The 20354-nt window shown below is 44.6% G+C and overlaps 1 protein-coding gene across 16 annotated transcripts in view; it reads right to left on the bottom strand.

Annotated features, from left to right (window-relative positions):
* Positions 1 to 20354, bottom strand: part of LOC112227775 (receptor-type tyrosine-protein phosphatase mu-like) — a 316891-nt gene that overhangs the window by 95710 nt on the left and 200827 nt on the right. For 6 of the 16 annotated variants that reach the window (XM_042308521.1, XM_042308523.1, XM_042308526.1 and 3 more), the window contains exons 13-16: positions 19426 to 19462; positions 15601 to 15675; positions 10868 to 11003; positions 8294 to 8323 (exon numbers count right to left, since the gene is read on the bottom strand). In XM_042308521.1, the coding sequence (XP_042164455.1) occupies positions 8294 to 8323; positions 10868 to 11003; positions 15601 to 15675; positions 19426 to 19462 (278 nt within the window). The remainder of the gene's footprint in view (positions 1 to 8293; positions 8324 to 10867; positions 11004 to 15600; positions 15676 to 19425; positions 19463 to 20354) is intronic. The other 10 variants (XM_042308524.1, XM_042308525.1, XM_042308527.1 and 7 more) reach the window with 3 other exon arrangements.

Below are 20354 nucleotides of genomic sequence, written 5' to 3'. Positions count from 1 at the left end.
CTGCACTTTGACCCCAACGTACAATGGCAGCATCAGACAAGAGGCTGATCCAGTAACACTCTTGACCCTGTTGCAGACAAAAAGAAAATCTATTTTGGGCCAAATAAGCCAAATAAATCTAGTCTGAATTGACCCTGGAGGCAGAGGTGAAATAAACCGGGTGCGCTTAGAAATGGTATGATCTCCCACAACACTGTTTACCGGAGTCTAAACGCAGAGGGTCACCCGTGTTTGCGGCACATCCTTTATACCCAAGAGAAAGAGCACCCGTGTGACATCGGGCTTTCAGCACACCTTTCATTAGACCCGGAGCCGCCATATAAAAGAATGCTCCAAACGACTCCCGACCCCTGACACAGTTGGGTGTAATAACTGGCTGCTGAAACCATCAAACTGGAAACAGTCTACATTCACCCAGTTCATTAAGACCGCTGGAAAACAGTCGCTTTTACAGGAAATCAACTGGAATATGTTTGATCGTGTCCCCGTTTTACATCTAACCGTGTAACTGGAGTTGCCCTTTGTTGTGTCAGTCAGTGGATCATATAACGGTTCTATTGAGAACCTCTAGGGACTTCTGAACACAGTACAGTACTTAGATCCTATGATATAATCACGTTACTCACTCTAATGGGCTCCTTACGAGGTTTGGCAACACCACTTACTACGCAGTTCGTGAGACACCTGCACTTTAGGGGTTATGTATGCTAATCGAATGAGAAGCGGATGAGTGCCATTAATGCTAATGCATCTCAGGGTGGCGCGCTAGGTGTGTGTGTCTGTGTTACTGTGTGTGATTGTGTTCATGTCAGACACACCTTTATAGGGCTGTGGCATGTAAGTTCAGCTACCTCTCGTGTAACAAGGATCTGATAGGATGGCTGATTCCATTTAGCACGGCTGTTTGGGCGCTAACAGCTAAAGTTAGGCTAACGGCCTGTAAATTCCCCACAATGCGCTCTAGTGCGTTCCCTTTTCATTACGCCAACAAGTTTGTTTGATGCTCGGGAAAGATTACCAAGTGAACACTTCAATAGTAGCATTTCAGGGGAAAGTGTGGCATCTAATATCCAGCCCTGTAGCCAGAGTCATGTTCATTAGTGGACACAGCAGCAAAACATTGAATAACGGAACACAACATTGAACATTTGTCTAGGTAGATCCTCCCTGTTCCAATCAGTTTTTTCCATTTGGTGTCTAATGAATACAACCCTCGTTTATCTCGTTGCAGTGACACAGGAAGGGGGTCAGAGAAAACTGGAGTGTCGACTCAGAATGTGGCCTGGGAATGACCTGTCACCTTAATGACAAAGGGCGTTAAAGGACAATCCTGTCGAGTCCCACAACAGACGAGCAAAATGGTCTTCTCATCTCATCTTCCCTCTTTTACCGCCTCCTTCTCCAACTTCCCTGCTCTCCTTCGGAATGACAGTGCCTATCAGCCAGACAAATGTGCATCCCCTTGTTGCAATTCATTTGATTCTTTTTCTGTCTGAGCCCTTCCTTGTAGGATTTAATTAAGGCTTTTTCATGCGCCGGGCTGGGCCCCACTCGGCTGCTGAAAGGCCACAGTTAAATGTGCCTGTCTCCATGGGTTCTCTCTCTTTCTTTGTGTGTGTACACATGAAAGAAAGAGGGGGAAAATGATCGTTGGGGAGAGAAGATGGAGAGGAAACGTCCCGCTCAGCTCATCACTCATCCCAAGCAGTTATTCCACTCTTGTTTTTATCAAGATGTCTTATGCTGTCTTTTACCATTCTCACAGAAAAAGGCATCCAGGGATACGAGAGGCATCTTGGCGGTTCTGCATCTTTCACACAGACAGACAGCGTCCCAAATGGCACCCTATCCACTATTTAGCACACTGCATTTGACCAAAAGTAGTGCACTATATAGGGAATAGGGTGCCATTTGGGATGCATCCCCAGTCTATCTGCATAAGGAGGGAACAAGCCCAGTACCAGCCTCAGAATTTGGTAGAGGGCTGTATGAGACAGAAGTGCTCTTTACATTATAGCCCTGACTCAATATAATACAACACTTCTACTGTAAAGCAGCGAGTCCATTTGAACACAGGATCATACACTGTACCATTTACTACCTGATCTCTTCCACTTCAATGTATCCCAATGGAGCAATGGTATCATTAGTAAATCAAATGTAAAATTCTGGACAGACCCCTCCCCGGAGACCTCTCTTCCTCTCTCCCTTGCCTCCACCTGTTCTGCTCTCTCTACTGTAGTGTGTGTCGGATCAAAGGCAAACTGCATTCAATATTTCATTAGAGCAACGGGCGCGCGTGACGGCTCAATCTGAGGCGAGTGGCAAGCAACGCGCTGTTAAACATGAGCTCACGGCTCGGCGGCCCTGACGTGAACTGAGAGGCATAATCTTGCACCGTTTACCATATTACTCCTACTTAAACGGCCAAGAAGTGAGAGAGGGGGAGAAGGAGAAGGAAGGGAAGAGCATGAAGGACAGAAGACTAGGGAAGCAGAAAGAGGGAGAGAAAGAGAGGGGGAGAGGAAGAGAGAGAGAAAGAGAGAGGGGGAGAAGAAGAGGAAGGGCGAGAGAGACAAAAGGAGGCAGGGGAAGAGCATGAAGGAGAGGGAATATGAGGGAGAGAAAGAGAAAAGGAGAGAGGGGAGCGAGAGAAAGGAGAGAGGGGAGCGAGAGAAAGGAGAGAAAGGAGAGGGGAGAGAGAAAGGAGAAGAGAGAGGGGAGAGAGAAAGGAGAGAAGGAGGGGGAGAGAGGGAGAGAAGAGAGAGAAAGGAGAGGGGAGAAGAAAGGAGAGAAAGGAGAGAAAGGAGAGGGGAGAGAGAAAGGAAAGAAAGGAGAGGGGAGAGAGAAAGGAGAGAAAGGAGAGGGGAGAGAGAAAGGAGAGAAAGGAGAGGGGAGAGAGAAAGGAGAGAAAGGAGAGGGGAGAGAGAAAGGAGAGAAGAGAGTGAGAAAGGAGAGAAGAGAGTGAAAAATGAGAGAGAGAGAGAAAGAGGGGAGAGAGAGCGATGGGAGAGAGCGATGGGAGAGAGCAATGGGAGAGAGCAATGGGAGAGAGCAATGGGAGCGATGGGAGAGCGAGAGAGCGATGGGAGAGAGCAATGGGAGATAGCGATGGGAGAGAGCGAGAGAGCGATGGGAGAGAGCAATGGGAGAGAGCAATGGGAGAGAGCAATGGGAGAGAGCGAGAGAGCGATGGGAGAGAGTGAGAGAGCGAGAGAGCGATGGGAGAGAGAGAGAGAGAAAGAAAGGGGAGAGAGAGAGAGAGAGAGAGAGAAAGAAAGGGGGAGAGAGAGAGAGAAAGGGGAGAGAGAGAGAGAGAAGAGAAAGGGGAGAGAGAGAATGGGAGAGAGCGAGAGAGCAATGGGAGAGAGCAATGGGAGAAGCAATGGGAGAGAGAAAGAAAGGGAGAGAGCGATGGGAGAAAATGGGAGAGAGGGAGAAAGAGAAAGGGAGAGAGAGAGAGAGAAGAAAGGGAGAGAGAGAGAGAGAAAGGGGAGAGAGAGAGAGAGAGAGAGAAAGAGGGGAGAGAGAGCGATGGGAGAGAGCGAAGAGGGAGAGAGCAATGGGAGAGAAAGGGAGCGAAGAGAGAGAGATGGGAGAAGCGATGGGAGAGAGAGAGGGGGAGAGGAGAGAGATGAGAGAGAAAGAAAGGGGAGCGAGAAAGAGAGAGAGAGAAAGGGGGGGAGAGAGAGAGAGAAAGGGGAGAGAGAGAGAGAAAGAGAAAGGGGAGAGAGAGAATGGAGAGAGGGGAAAGAGCAAAAGGAGAGAGAAAGAAAGGAGAGAGGTGAGAGAAAATAGAGAGGGGAGAAAGAGAAAGGAGAGAGAGGAGAGAGAGAGAAAGGAGAGGGGAGAGTGAAAGGAGAAAGAGAAAGGAGAGAAAGAGAAAGGAGAGAGATAGAAAGGAGAGAGGGGAGGGAGCGAGAGAGAGAGAGGGAGCGAGAAAGGAGAGAGATAGAGGGAGAAAGAGAAAGGGAGAGAGAGAAAGGAGGGAGAGGAAAGGAGAAAGAGAGAAAGGAGAGAGGGTGAGAGAGAAAAAGAGAGGGGAGAGAGAAAAGAGAGGGGAGAGAGCGAGAAAAATAGAATGAAGAGAGAAATAGAGGGGAGAGAAAGAGAATGAAGAGAAAGAGAAATGGAGAGAGAGCGAGAGAAAGAGAGAAAGGGGAGAGAGAAAGGGGAGAGAGATAAAGGGGAGAAAGAGAAAGGGGAGAGAGAAAGGAGGGAGAGAGAAAGGAGAAAGAGAGAAAGGAGAGAGAGAGAAAGGAGAGAGAGGTGAGGGGAGGGGAGAGAGAGAAAAGAGAGGGGAGAGAGCGAGAAAGGCGAGGGGGGATAGCGAGAAATAGAATGAAGAGAGAAATAGAGAGGGGAGAGAGAGAATGAAGAGAAAGAGAGAAATGGAGAGAGTGAGAGAAGGAGAGGGGAGAGAGATAAAGGGGAGAAAAAGAAAGGGGAGAGATAAAGGGGAGAGAGAGAAAGGAGAGAGAGAGGGGAGAGAGAAAGGAGAGAGAGAGGGGAGAGAGAAAGGAGAGAGGGGGGAGAGCGAGAGAGAGAAAGGAGAGAGAGAGAGGAGACAGGGGAGGGAGCGAGAGAGAGAACAGAGAGAAATAGAGAGGGGAGAGAAAGAGAATGAAGAGAAATAGAGAGAGGGAGCGAGAGAAGAGAAAGGAAAGAGAGGGGAGAGAGAGAAAGGCGAGAGGGGAGAGGGAGAAAGGAGTGGCGGGAGAGAGAAAGGAGAGGGGAGAGAGAGAAAGAGAGAAAGGAGAGGGGAGAGAGAGAAAGGCGAGAGGGGAGAGAGAGAAAGGCGAGAGGGGAGAGGGAGAAAGGAGTGGCGGGAGAGAGAAAGGAGAGGGGAGAGAGAGAAAGAGAGAAAGGAGAGGGGAGAGAATGGAGAGAGTGGAGAGAGCGAGAAAGAGAATGGAGAGAAATAGAGAGGGGAGAGAAAGAGAGAAAGGGGAGAGAGAGGAGAAAGAGAGAGGGAGAGAGAAAGGAGAGAGGGAAGAGAGAGAAAGGAGGGAGGGGAGAAGAAAGGAGAGAGAAAGAGGAGAGAGAGAGAGGGGAGAGAAAGGAGAGAGAGAGAAAGGAGAGAGAGAAAGGAGAGGGGAGAGAGCGAGAAAGAATAAAGAGAAATAGAGGGGAGAGAAAGAAAATGAAGAGAGAGAGAAATAGAGAGAGAGAGAGAGAAAGAGGTCTAGATGGAGAAAGAGAAAAGCTGGACCGCATCTCCCACTTCAAAAATCCCTCTCTTCTTTCCATGGAACACTAAACTGGGTATACCAATCTAAAAGCATGTTTTGGAAGTCACTGAGAAGATTTAGACAAGGAGCTCTCAATACAGAGAGGAAGGGGTATATAGCTAGAATATAAATAGATAAAATGTCTTCATATCTGGGATTTATCTGTTCTTCTGTTCTTCCCCCTATGGACATTCAGCAGAGTCTTATTCAAATCCTAGCCAGAGGGGTCTTCTCCTCTGTGGCGCTTCTCTGAGCTGCTCACGCCCCTACTGAAAACAAGTTGGCACACACGGAAGCCAGCTCACATTCCTGCATGAATGCCATTGTCTCTGTCCCAAAAATAAACATTTATTTCTGGATATATGTACAGATGTTCTGATCGACTGCGTATTTAACAAGTACCTGCAATTAATAATGAAATAACTGCCTTTTTTTTAATCACAGCAAATCAACTTAACAATTGACAGACTTGGAAATCGCAAACCAAGGACACATTTAACCCAAGAAATCTCAGAAGCTATTCTTACTCTAGGACTCTGATATACAGTACGAGTCAAGTTTGGACACACCTAGACATCTTTATTTGTACTATTTTCTACATTGTAGAATAATAGTGAAGACTTCAAAACTATGAAACAACACATATGGAATCATGTAGTAACCAAAAAAGTGTTAAACATATCAGAATCTATTTTATATTTGAGATTCTTCAAAGTAGCCACCCTTTGCCTTGATGGCAGCTTTGCAAACTCGTGGCATTCTCTCAACCAGTTTCACCTGGAATGTTTTTCCAACAGTCTTGAAGGAGTATCCACATATGCTGAGCACTTGTTGGCTGCTTTTCCTTCACTCTGCAGTCCAACTCATTCCAAATCATCTCGAGTCGGTTGAGGTCAGGGGATTGTGGAGGCCAGGTCATCTGAGGCAGCACTCCATCACTCTCCTTCTTAGTCAAATAGCCCTTACACAGCCTTGAGGTGTATTGGGTCATTGTTCTGTTGAAAAACAAATGATAGTCCCACTAAACGCAAACAAGATGGGATGGCGTATCACTGCAGAATGCTGTGGTAGCCATGCGGGTTAAGTGTGCCTTGAAGGGTAAACAAAATCGCTGACACTGTCACTAACAAAGCACACTCACACCATCACACCTCCTCCTCCATGCTTCACGGTGGGAAACACACATGCGAAGATCATCCGTTCACATACTCTGCATCTCAAAGACACAGCGGTTGAAACAAAAAATCTCAAATATGGACTCATCAGACCAAAGGACAGATTTCCACTAGTCTAATGTCCATTGCTTGTGTTTCTTGGACCAGGCAAGTCTTCTTCTTACCGGTGTCCTTTAGTAGTGGTTTCTTTGCAGCAATTCAACCATGAAGGCCTGATTCACACAGTCTCCTCTGAACAGTTGATGTTGAGATGAGTCTGTTACTTGAACTCTGAAGCATTTATTAGGGCTGCAATTTCTGAGGCTGATAACTCTAATGAACTTATCCTCTGCTGCAGAGATAACTCTGGGTCTTCCATTCCTGTGGTGGTCCTCATGAGTCAGTTTCATTATAGAGCTTGATGGTTTCTGCGACGGCACTTGAAGAAACTTTCAAAGTTCTTGACATTTTCCGCATTGACTGAACATGTCTTAAAGTAATGATGGACTGTCGTTTCGCTTTGCTTATTTGAGCTGTTCTTGACAAAATATGGACTTGGTCTTTTACCAAAGAGGGCTATCTTATGTATACCCCCCACCTTGTCACAAGAAAATTGATTGGCTCAAACGCATTAAGGAAAGAAACTCCACAAATGTACTTTTAACAAGGCACACCTGTTAATTGAAATTAATTCCAGTTGACTACTCATGAAGCTGGTTGAGAGAATGCCAAGCGTGTGAAACACTTTCATCAAGGTAAAGGGTGACTTTGAAGAATCTCAAATACAAACTATGTTTAACAATTTTTTGGTTACTACATGATTCCATGTGTGTTATTTCATAGTTGTGATGTCTTCACTATTCTACAATGTAGAAATTAGTCAAAATAAAGAAAAACCCTGGAATAAGTGTGTCCAAACTTTTGACTGGTACTGTATATTGGTACATGTTAAATAATCCATAGCTCTAATACACGATGCTGGCTACAATACTTCTTTACTCATTTGCTACACACAGAGTACATAGAATCAAACTCTGAGCTATCGTCACCATCACAGTAGACTTTTAGCACTATTGTACCGGGATACTGATGAGAATTTCACATGCTGTCAACAGAGCCATGCACAAACCACTGATCTAAAACATGGAGGAAAATGAACAAAACATTTAAAAGATGTGATGAAATGAGAACGGACAGAGAGAATCATGGGAGTTGGCGGGTTTAGGTGGATCCTGGGACAGGGTTAGGCCGAGAGGCATCGGACACAAAACCGACCCCCTCTCGTTGTCTCATGCTCGCACAGCTATTCTGAAATGGGTCGGGCTGGGTTAGTTGGTCATTCCAATGGAGCAATGCTACTTGGGTTACAGAGAAGACAGTTTCCCTCTTAGTCAATAAAGCACAATATACTCTAGAAAGCACAATGCAAGGGGAACACTGAGATGTCTATTTTTTTCTATGTGTATTTAGAAATATAGTATCTACGTCTATGGGTTTTCTAACTGGTTTAGAATAGTAGCGACTGATCCAAGTCCCTTTTCAAACTAAAGCATTGGTTGGAGTGTCGTCACAATTTAAAAACAGAGCATTTTGTCTCATTTCAGCATCAGTTTTTCCAATTGATTTAGATGAATTATCTTCTATCTGTTATCCACTCTTGTAAACATGTTTGCAATAGCACTTTGCAATTGGACTTCAAATTGGACCTTGAGGTGTAGATAGACTTAGACTTTAGCTGCTAAGCGTTAGCTGCTAAGCCAGTGTTAGACAGCTCAAGCCTTGGCTGTCAGTTTGAAAGGAGAGGAAGGAAGGTCACCAAGAGGTTTCATGCATGGTAGATCAAGGCGGTGGTCGCAGATAGAGAAAGCATGGCACTAAGCGTTTTCAGTCACAAAGTGGGTTACTTACAGGTAATAAGTGTAGGAGTGATAGGTTCTTCTGCCGAGTGGGGTGGTGGTAGGATAAAAGCAGTGGTGGGGAGCGGAGGGGAAATGGAATGGAAGGAAAGGAAAGAAAAAGTAAAAATATTAATGTACTGGAGAAAAATATATAGAAATGAAACAAAAAAACACGATATGGCGGCATACAGTGACGATTTACGGTACGACTGAGGCTAGGTGGTTACTAGGTGGTTGCTAGGTGGTTGCTGGGGACGACAACTCATGCGTGGGGTGTAGAGGGGATAGGTGGGACCTGCTGATTGGCAGGCTAGGTCAGGTGTGCAGGTTCTGCAGGAGAGAATTGTGGGTAGCGTAGTGTCTTAGTGAAGGTGATGGGCTGTCATTGAGAGGAGAGGATAGTATTATTAAAGATTGAGAGAGTGCAGGAAGAGGACAGAGGAAGCTCAATGGAGCCGTGTTAGAGAGCAAGTTAAGCTGTAACTCTGGCTGGAATAAAATGTTTTTACAACAGCAGTGGCTAATTATTTTCACAATTGTATGACTCTACTATTTTTTACACATATACCGTTTGACAATCCCGGAAATTGCACTCATCCAAAACATTGGGAAGTAATGATCGCGTGTGTATGCAATAACACACAATATTGACACTTATTAGAAACAAGCCTCAACTTTTTCTTACACATACACTATGTGACCCTCAGTGGTGTAAAATACTTAAGAAAAAATACTTTAAAGTACTACTTAAGTAGTTTTTTTGGTATCTGTTCCTTTACTTATTCTCCATTACATTGCTAAATACTCAATTTTCCGACACCAAAAAGTCCTCGTTACATTCTGAATGCTTAGCAGGGCAGGAAAATGGTCCAATTCACACACTAATCTGGTGGACTCACTAAACACAAATGCTTTGTTCGTAAATTATTGTCAGCGTTGAAGGGTGCCCCTGGCTATCCTTAACTAAAAACAGTCAAATAAAATCGTGCAGTCTGATTTGCTTTTTATTTTTGATACTTAACTATATTCTAGCAATTACAGTTACTTTTGATATTTAAGTATATTTAAAACCAAATACTTTTGCACTTTTACTCAAGTAGTATTTTACTGGGGGACTTTCACTTTTACTTGAGTCCTTTTCTATTAAGGTATCTTTACTTTTACTCAATTATGATAATTGGGTACTTTTCCCACCACTGGTGACTCTAAAAGACAACCAAAAAATTGCTCATGTGGTTTGGTCCCTGATTCACGATTAGAATCGTTGAAATAAAAAAGATTTCAGGCTAGTAAAACATTCCTGAGGTCATCATGAATCAGTGAATAGTCATTGGATTGAAATACAGAACAATAGCTATACTGACAACCACACAGTATGTATCCACGATCTATCCTCTAGATATTGAGTGCAGGGTGGAGATAGTCTAGCATCACTGGCATTCACCAGCACATACCCCCAGTGAAATCTGCTTAAATTCCCCATCGTGCTATGTGTGTGTTTCAGTGGAGGCTGCTGAGGGGAGGATGGCTAATAATAATGGCTGGAATGGCGCAAATGGAATGGCATCAAACACATGGACGCCATGGAAACCATGTTTGATGTATTTAATACCATTCCACTTATTCCGCTCCAGCCAATACCACAAGCCTGTTCTCCCCAATTAAGGTGCCACCAACCTCCTGTGGTGTGTGTGTGTGTGTGTGTGTGTGTGTGTGTGTGTGTGTGTGTGTGTGTGTGTGGAGGCAGTTTGGCTATTTGCTCGGCGCTAGTTCCTGGGGATGCTGTGTAGCATAGACACTCCCCCTCTCCTTTTGGCATTGGACTAGGGCTAATGTAAACTAGCCTGCAGCAACACAGCCGCAGGCATCTCTGGCTCTTTGAAAAAAAATAATAATAATGAAGCGCTTTCATAAATTATTCCCTTTTATCTTTGCTAGTTTTTCCCGTCACAAGACAAGCTCCAAATATTTTCCTATTCCCATTGCCGGGGTCATTAATACAGTGACATTTGTTTGAGTGGAGGGCGGTATCGGCGTGGAGGGGGGAAGGGGGGAATATGAATATTTCAATGCACACCATATACCAGTGCCATAAACAGTTTAATGGCGCTTATCAGTGTCATCAAATCAATTATTTAGCCTTGACGTTGACGATGCAGAGGGTTTTGAAGGTGAAAGGACAATCAGAGGGAATTAATTTGATTTGGCCTATCATGTAATTACACTAAGCACACAACTCCTCCAAAGCCACAGCTTAAAGGGATACTTCAGGATTTTGGCAATGATTTTGGCCTTTTATCTACTTCCCCAGAGTCAGATGAACTTGTGTTATGCTTGCTGTTTCCATAGATTTCCAGTCATTGCACTAACGCTAGTTAGCAATTGAGCTAACACTTCAAACTGTACGTAGATACATACAAATGGTATCCACAAGTTAATCTGACTGGGGAAGTAGATAAAGGGCCTCACTGAGCTATCCCTTTAATGCTAGATCCCAGGGGCCAGCTATGAGGGAATGGAAACCTTCAAACGGTCATTCTATACAGTCAATGTATTTATTGAGTGGACCTTGATAGTCTCTTACCTTTTCTTCATGACCAGCACCACACCGAGGAAGATGATGACGAAGAGCAATACACCGGCGATGACTCCAGCGATCTTTACTGTGTGATCTGTCTGCTTCTCCGGCTCCACCGCGTCAGGCTTCCTGGTCGCAGTCCCTGGTGGACAAAGAGTATGGGCAACAACGGTCACCAGGTGGCCATTTTGGATCCATGTCATCATTATCATCATGGTTGTCATATCATTTACCATACACTTTATTCTCATCAAGAACATAAGACCACACCCGTTGCCAGTGGAGCGTTGCTGTTAGACTACAGGGAAAGGCTTGAAACGAGAACAATTTGAATTCATACATTGTTGTTATACTTCACGATGACAACACTGTCTTCAAGTCTACTGGGTGGTCCAACTCTGGTCCAACTCTGGTCTAACTATGCGGTTAGGTGTTGGAATACTCCAGCAACAACCCTTTTTCCAGAAAATGTGTTCACTACTGACGCTTTACTGTATTAGACTTCATAACATGCTGAGCTGGGCTCTTTCCATGTTAAATATATTGTCATGTAACGTAGATGTAAGTGTTTTTAGAGTGACGACAGTGACATTTACACAGCTCTCCTATTGCAGGGCCTGTATGTGGCTGCATCTTCTCTCAGGCTTCCACAGCTGCTCTACACTTCAACCGTGCACTCCCTATCTGTCCTCCAGCCTCCCTCCTGGGATGACTTGCTTATGCACTACCTTATTTCCCTCCATCCCTCCATCCTCCCCCCCTTCCATTCCTAAATGAAGCAGTCACTTGCCCTCGCTCAGCTCCTGCACCTGAGAGTGACTGATGAACTCATTAACTGTGCCTTTTTACACACCTATTGTCTTTGGGCGACACAATATGCACGTTGCTCTCTTGCCTTTGGATATTCAAATCGGAGTCGTCTACTGTGGTAGAGTGAGTGGTGGTGCACAGACAAGAAAAGGGGGAGGGGGACTACTTCCTAGGAAGAAATGTATTCCCTAAGTAGGAAGTGACGGTGATCACACCGATGGCCAGGGCATTTAGTATCTGCTCCAATCAGATAACCAGGCCTCTCGCAGCAGAGCCACTGTGTAACACTAGTACTGGGGCCTTCGCCTCCTCTAAGAGAGGGAGCGAGAGGAGGAGAGGAACCACAGAGAGACAGAAAGAGAGAGAAGAGAGAGGGAGAGAGAGACAGAGCTAGAGAGAGGAGAGTGAGGGGGAGAGAAAGAGATGGAGGGAGACAGAAAGATAGAAGGAGCCTCCTGCTCTCCTGTTTACTGTATAATGTGATGGAACGTCAACCCGCGGCCCGATGAAATATCCATTTCCCCGCGCTAAATGAGTTCGGGATGAAAAATAGTCGGGACACGCCGTTCCAATTCGCCCCGGCCCCCGAATCTATTCCTCCCTGCCAGCGCCACTTTTTCAATCAAAGGGTGACAACATCCATCACTCGCAGCTCGTGCGGCTATCGTTGTTACCGCAGTGACGGATAGGGAGGCCGGCAAGCGGGGGGCTCATTCCGCAGTGGGAATTTGTGTTTTACTCCAAAGGGTGAGTCTGGGTGAAGTGAGGGGAGAGGGCGGTTCCTGGAGGACAGAGGGCCTAGGAGAGAGAGGAGAGGGTGGGCCTGGAGGACAGAGGGCCTAGGAGAGAGAGGAGAGGGTGGGCCTGGAGGACAGAGGGCCTAGGAGAGAGAGGAGAGGGTGGGCCTGGAGGACAGAGGGCCTAGGAGAGAGAGGAGAACGTGGGTCTGGAGGACAGAGGGCCTAGGAGAGAGAGGAGAGCGTGGGCCTGGAGGACAGAGGGCCTAGGAGAGAGGAGGTGACCATTCAGCGGTCTGTGAGAGTTTGTGTAACATACAGATCACTCTCTTGAGAAGGGGGTGTCAAACTCATTCCACAGAGGGCTGAGGGTCTACAGGTTTTTGTTTTGCCTTTCAATTAAGACCAGCAGGGGAGGGGAGTTCCTTACTGATCAGTGACCTTAATTCCTCAATCAAGTACAAGGGAGGAGCGACAACCCAGACACTCGGCCCTTCATGGTATGAGTTTGACACGTGCCACTAAGGTTAGCCGCCCTCGAGGTTCTACACCTAGGTGGACTTGACCATCACCTTGAATGAGATGTTGAGTCCAGAGGGGGACAGACAGTCATGAGCATTCACATACCAGGCAGCCAGTCTCTTAGAATGCAAATGTATGCTACCAATTCATCCATTATTCCATATACTGTGAATACCACTAGATAACACCGAAGATGCCTTTTTAGCTGGATAACCAGAGATCTACTGAAGGATTTAGGTGGTGAGGGAAAAACCTTCAAGGAAAGCAATAAGGTGGACTTCTGACTATGTTATACACTGACAAAACATTAGGAACACCTTCCTAATATGGAGCTGCACCCCCCTTTTGCCCTCAAAACAGTCTCAATTTGTCAGGGCATGGACTCTACAAGGTGTGGAAAGCGTTCCACAGGGTTGCCGGCCCATGTTGACTCGAATGTTTCCCACAGTTTTGTCTTGTGGCTGGATGTCCTTTGGGTGGTGGATCATTCTTCATTTTTGTTTTTTTATTCATTTATTTTTATTTAACTAGGTAAGTCAGTTAAGAACAAATTCTGATTTACAATACACACAGGAAACTGTTGAGCATGAAAAACCGAGCAGCGTATCAGCTCTTGATACACTCAAACCGGTGTGCCTGGCACCTACTACCATACCCTGTTCAAAGGCAATTCAATATTGTGTCTTGCCCATTCACCCTCTGAATGGCACACATACACAATCCATGTCTCAATTGTCTCAAGGCTTAAAAAATCCTTATTTAACCTGTCTCCTCCTCTTCATCTACACTGATTGAAGTGGATTTAACAAGTCACATCAATACGGGATCATAGTTTTCACCTGGACTCATCTGGTCAGTCTATGTCATGAAAAGAGCAGGTGTTACTAATGTTTTGTACACTCACTTTAACACTTTAAGGTAGAACTTGTGTGTGCAAAAGTATAGAAAACAGTTGTTTACATGAGAACAGAGTTTTGAAATAAGTAAAGACAGAACAGTCAAGGTCAGATTGACACCCTTGCCATCTCCAGTTTGTGTTCGGGAAACGTAAAAACATCTCCAGCTGTGTTGGACTTTTCAACTATTAACTTTCACTCCAAACTTTTCTACTTCTTTTCTAAATTCTCTCCTTGACATCTGTTTATGGGTCATTAGAAACCTGAATGCCTAGAGAGGCAGAAAACACTGGTTCTTTTTAAGTTTAAAACTCTAAACGGCAGATATCTCCAGCTTTGAAGAAAGGAGCAGGGCTTTGGGGCTTTCAGCGTGGCCGTTTCATGTCAAACTCAAACTAAGCGAGGTGCTTTGGGGGATAGTGTGGTCTCGGTAGCTCTGTGTAGGAGGGAACGTCAACGTCAGTGCCTGAAACATTGCAACAGCTGGTTAACAACACACAGCGGCCTCCACAGCTTTCAGCTCAACAAGTCCCCAGGACACTGTAAATAAAACAAATTATAGTCAACGACCCCCACCAGGTCACTGCTATCTAGAGACAAAACCAATGTTGTTGATTTTGCTGTCCATCCAGCCTGTACTGAAATGAGCTGTATCTGACTCATGCTTTAATAAGTCATTATAAATACCATAGGGTTGTCACGATAACAGTATCGTCCTAGTGTTGGAAACGACCAGCCTTATATTGTCACCCAGAGCTATAGCACACAATATTTTACACACAGTAGGTTTTTAAAGTTCAGTCTGCTTTGTGTTGATACCAAGGAAAACCAGGTATTATAGTTTTGCGATTCTGGCACCATGACAACCCTAATACATGTTAACTGCAGTTGTTGGTGTCGTAACTTTTGGTGGAAACTGAAAATTGTAAGTGTCAAACGGTGTTGCATATTGTAACAATTTGTCTTTTCAATCAGTACTTTTGACATTGTGTCCTCCGAATATTCCCCTTTCTGCCCCTCAAAAGTCCTGTTCATTCCCTGTGACGCTTCACAAGTCAAAAACATCCAATGGTTAAATATTTTACAGGAAACCATTTTGCATTTCACAGTGTCTGACTGTGTGACTGGGGAGAATCGTATGTCTTCTTGTATAAACAGAAGGCGGAAAGTTTTCATCTTTCCTTTGATGCTGCAGCTGCCTGGTAAATATTGAAATGTAATTTTCTGACAGCAGGTTAAACAGGACGGCTTTGTCGTACCAGTGTGCAGCTTCTCTGCTTATTGCTCGCTTCCCGAGGCCCATATTGATATTTTTTTCCCCCTCGCTCAACTCGTACATCACCCTTGAATGAAAATGTAATTCTATGTTTTTGCAACACAACCAGGTGTTCCAGGTACCAAACTCCTTGTAACACTCTCTGTAGGATATGAATACGATTAATACTGACCGAAGGGCGGATATGAATATTAAGTCAACTCTATGGTGGAAATCAAGATATCTGGTAACCTAGTTAACCATTGACGGTCTCCCAAACAACATGTCACTGCACAGCCTGTTTTTTAACACTTAAACAGACACACGCTACACAATGTAACACAAACAGATATAGCGGCTTTAAAAAGTTATAAGGCACAAACAAAAAGACACTATAAATCAAACACAAAAAGTAATGGATGCTGACACACACACACACACACACACGCACACACACGCACACACACGCACGCACACACAGGAGAGGAGAGAGCTGGGCAGTAGTAGAGGCGGTCTGACCTGTTAGTTGGTTGTCGCCAGCCGCGGGGGCGATGCGTATGTAGGGAGTGGTGAGCTGAGTCACGATTATGGCAGCTAAGGCAAAAGAAGAAGTTGTTCCAGGCCAACATGCAGGAAGAGAGAGAAGAAGAAGAGGGCAGGGCTGAAGCCAAGAGACTCAGAGAGAGAGAGAGACCTCTCACAGGGAGGAACAGAAAATGACATACTGTATCGTTCACAAACTTGGCATTTGTTATGTAACGATTAAGTTTCTATACATTAGTAATCATCGCAGAAGCTTGGTTGATGACTTGTTTGTGTTGTGTGCTTGTGAACACCATGAGGGAACTAAACACAGGCATTTCATACAAACCTGAGGGAGCTATGAGCCGCTAATCGCCTCAATATTTAGTTCACTGTCATGCTTATGGCCATCTGTACGGGCAGTTAGTCCCGCACCAAAAAAAAACTTGGGGTATCCGATTGGCTGCCACCACTATGACTGGCAGGTACCCCAAGAGTCAAAGACTACCCCAAGAACCTATTAGCTGATGCTCCTCTTAAAGTGACAATGCTCAGGTCCAATAAAAACAAATTAAAAATTAAACGCCATAAACGATAGCAAAGAAAAAAAGAAAAAAGTTTCAAAACAGTCCTTTCTATGATGTGAAAAGGGGGGATTCAAACTCAAACTTGTTTAGCGTCCGCGGCTAAAAAGTGTTGGAAACAACACAGGAGATAGCGCTCATTAGCATATAGCATTATAGCCCAGTCTTGGCACTGTGAGAGAGAGAGATGGCATGGAGTAAGGCAAATAGATTATCTACCATCTGTACACAATTACATTGCAGAGCAGCGACGCACCAACGCCTGGCTAGTGGTAGAGAATGGATGGTGCGGCTTGCTAAGTAGCACCACTGGTATCTAATATGCTAATGTTTCAAGGGGGGGGGTCAGAAAATAGGGGGGCAATGAGAACTCTGACCATCTGCCGCCAATATACACTACCGGTCAAAAGTTTGTAGAATAGTCAAGACATCAAAACTATGAAATATCACATATGGAATCATGTAGTAACCAAAAAAAGTGTTAAACAAATCTAAATATATTTACTATTTGAGATTCTTCAAAGTAGCTATCCTTTGCCTTGATGACAGCTTTGCACACTCTTGGCATTCTCTCAACCAGCTTCATGAGATAGTCACCTGAAATGTGACAGGTGTGTCTTGTTAAACATTTATTTGTGGAATTGATTTCCTTCTTAATGCATTTGAGCCAATCAGTTGTGTTGTAAATAGGTAGGGGGGTATACAGGCTATTTGAAGAATCTGAAATATAACATTGATTTTTGATTTGTTTAACACCTTTTTTGGTTACTACATGATTCCATAAGTGTTATTTCATAGTTTTGAGGTCTTCACTATTATTCTACAATGTAGAAAATAGTCAAAATAAAGAAAAACCCTTGAAAGAGTAGGTGTTCTAAAACTTTTGACAGGTAGTGTAAATGTTTCCCCTTTCCTACGATTGGTACACATCTCCAATGATGGGGAGGCGGTTTGTGAAAGTTTGGGCACATGCCTTTTGGCTAGCAAAGCTTAGTCCTATGGCCTGGAGGCTACTAGCACTAGACATGGTATAGCCAACAACCACACTGGTAGGTGTGCTACTGACTAATGGACAGGTTACAGTCTTTAGAGTGGAATAGTAACTTCATTTATTTTGGTGGGAATTTTTTGGTTCTGTTAGAAAACAAAAATGTATTTGACTGAATACTGCAAGGTCTAAGATAAAAAAAGTGACTTAAGTTATTACTTAAAACTTAATCTATTAATATTACTTAAAACTTAATCTGCTACTGTTGTGTGCATAATGTGACTTAAGCTTTTGCGTAGAGGACATTGTTAATAGGAAAATGCCCAATGCTTATGACTTAACACTGATAGGTTTGGATTTTTAAGCTTGAACTATTATTAAATCATTAGTTATATTATTAATCATTAGGTATAATAGAGACATCAGGGGTGCCATAAGGAAGCTTGGGAGGGGCTGAGTGCAGTACTGACAAGGGGAGGAACCGTTTAAGGCACATATCACTTAGGTCCCTGCCTAGCAAAATAAGGATGCAATGTCTAATGATAAGGAGTAGTGGGGTATGTATACTACCACGGATGAAACCCTGTCTTTGTCTAATGATAAGGAGGAGTGGGGTATGTACACTACCACGGATGAAACCCTGTCTTTGTCTAATGATAAGGAGGAGTGGGGTATGTACACTACCATGGATGAAACCCTGTCTTTGTCTAATGATAAGGAGGAGTGGGGTATGTACACTACCACGGATGAAACCCTGTCTTTGTCTAATGATAAGGAGGAGTGGGGTATGTACACTACCATGGATGAAACCCTGTCTTTGTCTAATGATAAGGAGGAGTTGGGTATGTATACTACCACGGATGAAACCCTGTCTTTGTCTAATGATAAGGAGGAGTGGGGTATGTACACTACCACGGATGAAACCCTGTCTTTGTCTAATGATAAGGAGGAGTGGGGTATGTACACTACCACGGATGAAACCCTGTCTTTGTCTAATGATAAGGAGGAGTGGGGTATGTACACTACCACGGATGAAACCCTGTCTTTGTCTAATGATAAGGAGGAGTGGGGTATGTACACTACCACGGATGAAACCCTGTCTTTGTCTAATGATAAGGAGTGGGGTATGTACACTACCACGGATGAAACCCTGTCTTTGTCTAATGATAAGGAGGAGTGGGGTATGTACACTACCACGGATGAAACCCTGTCTTTGTCTAATGATAAGGAGGAGTGGGGTATGTACACTACCACGGATGAAACCCTGTCTTTGTCTAATGATAAGGAGGAGTGGGGTATGTACACCACCACGGATGAAACCCTGTCTTTGTCTAATGATAAGGAGGAGTGGGGTATGTACACCACCACGGATGAAACCCTGTCTTTGTCTAATGATAAGGAGGAGTGGGGTATGTACACTACCACGGATGAAACCCTGTCTTTGTCTAATGATAAGGAGTGGGGTATGTACACTACCACGGATAAAACCCTGTCTTTGTCTAATGATAAGGAGGAGTGGGGTATGTACACTACCATGGATGAAACCCTGTCTTTGTCTAATGATAAGGAGGAGTGGGGTATGTACACTACCACGGATGAAACCCTGTCTTTGTCTAATGATAAGGAGGAGTGGGGTATGTACACTACCACGGATGAAACCCTGTCTTTGTCTAATGATAAGGAGGAGTGGGGTATGTACACTACCACGGATGAAACCCTGTCTTTGTCTAATGATAAGGAGGAGTGGGGTATGTACACTACCACGGATGAAACCCTGTCTTTGTCTAATGATAAGGAGGAGTGGGGTATGTACACTACCACGGATGAAACCCTGTCTTTGTCTAATGATAAGGAGGAGTGGGGTATGTACACTACCACGGATGAAACCCTGTCTTTGTCTAATGCAGCTGTATTGACCCTCTGAGAAGAATAAACTTTTGTTTGAGCTTTCATAGTGTCCTTTGAGTTTGTACTCTGAGAATTAGAACCTAACAACACTTTACACAAGTACACTATCAAATTGAGTGAGAGGAAGCAAGGTGAGTGACCAAACATTAGTCTCTGAAAAGCATGAGTAGCCGATAAGAAGAAAAGCTGCGAACAGCATTATAGTCCTGTGGTCGCACCAAAATAAACCTTGGCAACATTCAGGTGTGTGTGTGTGTGTGTGTGTGTGTGTGTGTGATAGAGGGGAAACACATTTCAATCAACGGTGGGTAGATTACGTTCATGCAACGGGGCCAGTCCTACCTTTAGTGGCCACTCGTACACAATCGATTTTGGTCTCCTGTAAGGGGAGAAAAAAAGAAAGAAAGAAAGAGAGGGACAAAAATGGGAAAAGGCATCAGTTCTCAGCCACAACAAATTGCAACATATGTAGCTGTCAGGGCTGTGTAGGGCCTGCTGCCTCAGTCAGGCTGTGCTCGTTCCAATCTGCTGAGACAGACTGGGGTGTAAAACAAAGGGGAGAGAGAGAGAGGCTGTGGATCAGCACCTCCGCCTGGCATCTAGCAGCCAGCTGTCAGAGACTAGTCTGCAACTACACCATGCCTGTGTGTTCTCTACAGTTTATAGCCAGAGTCAAGCACGACCTTCAGGCTCCATACACACGTGTTCACATACAAGTGGGCACATACAGTATGTACACAGAGATATTCACAGGAACATATGCACATACAGTATACATTAGATGTGGGTGTGCACACCTCAAATGTCCATAGTGGAGCTAGCTATACTGTAAATCACCCTGTGATGGTGGACAGAGTATGGCTGTGACTGGGAACCTAATAACTGTTGAACCACGCTCACCCACCCCGGTTTTGCTTTCGCTCGTCTTACAAATGTGGAAGCAACAAACACAGAAAAGCAACGACGCATGAATATTCAAGCGGTTGAGGAAAGTGACTTGGGGCTTATGCTTAAATCCCCCCGTGTTTTATGACAGCAAAATGCTCTTGTGTGGCTTGTTGCATTATTGAGGAGACGACAAATTAAACTGTGGAGTGTGTTGAATAATTAAAACAACCAGGAGGATGGTGTGAGTGTGGGACTCAGGTGGGGAGTGGAGAAAGCTCTGGAGCAACAAGGGGACGAAAAGAAGAGACTTGTCTACTAGGGCTGCTTGATGACATTGGAGCCAGATCCTGCCATATGGCAAATGACACCAGCACTTAATGAGA

Source organism: Oncorhynchus tshawytscha, linkage group LG29 (genome assembly GCF_018296145.1).
Source record: "Oncorhynchus tshawytscha isolate Ot180627B linkage group LG29, Otsh_v2.0, whole genome shotgun sequence".
NCBI lineage: Eukaryota > Metazoa > Chordata > Actinopteri > Salmoniformes > Salmonidae > Oncorhynchus > Oncorhynchus tshawytscha.
Note: the sequence above shows the minus strand (reverse complement) of the source record. Positions and strands in the feature narration are given on the sequence as shown.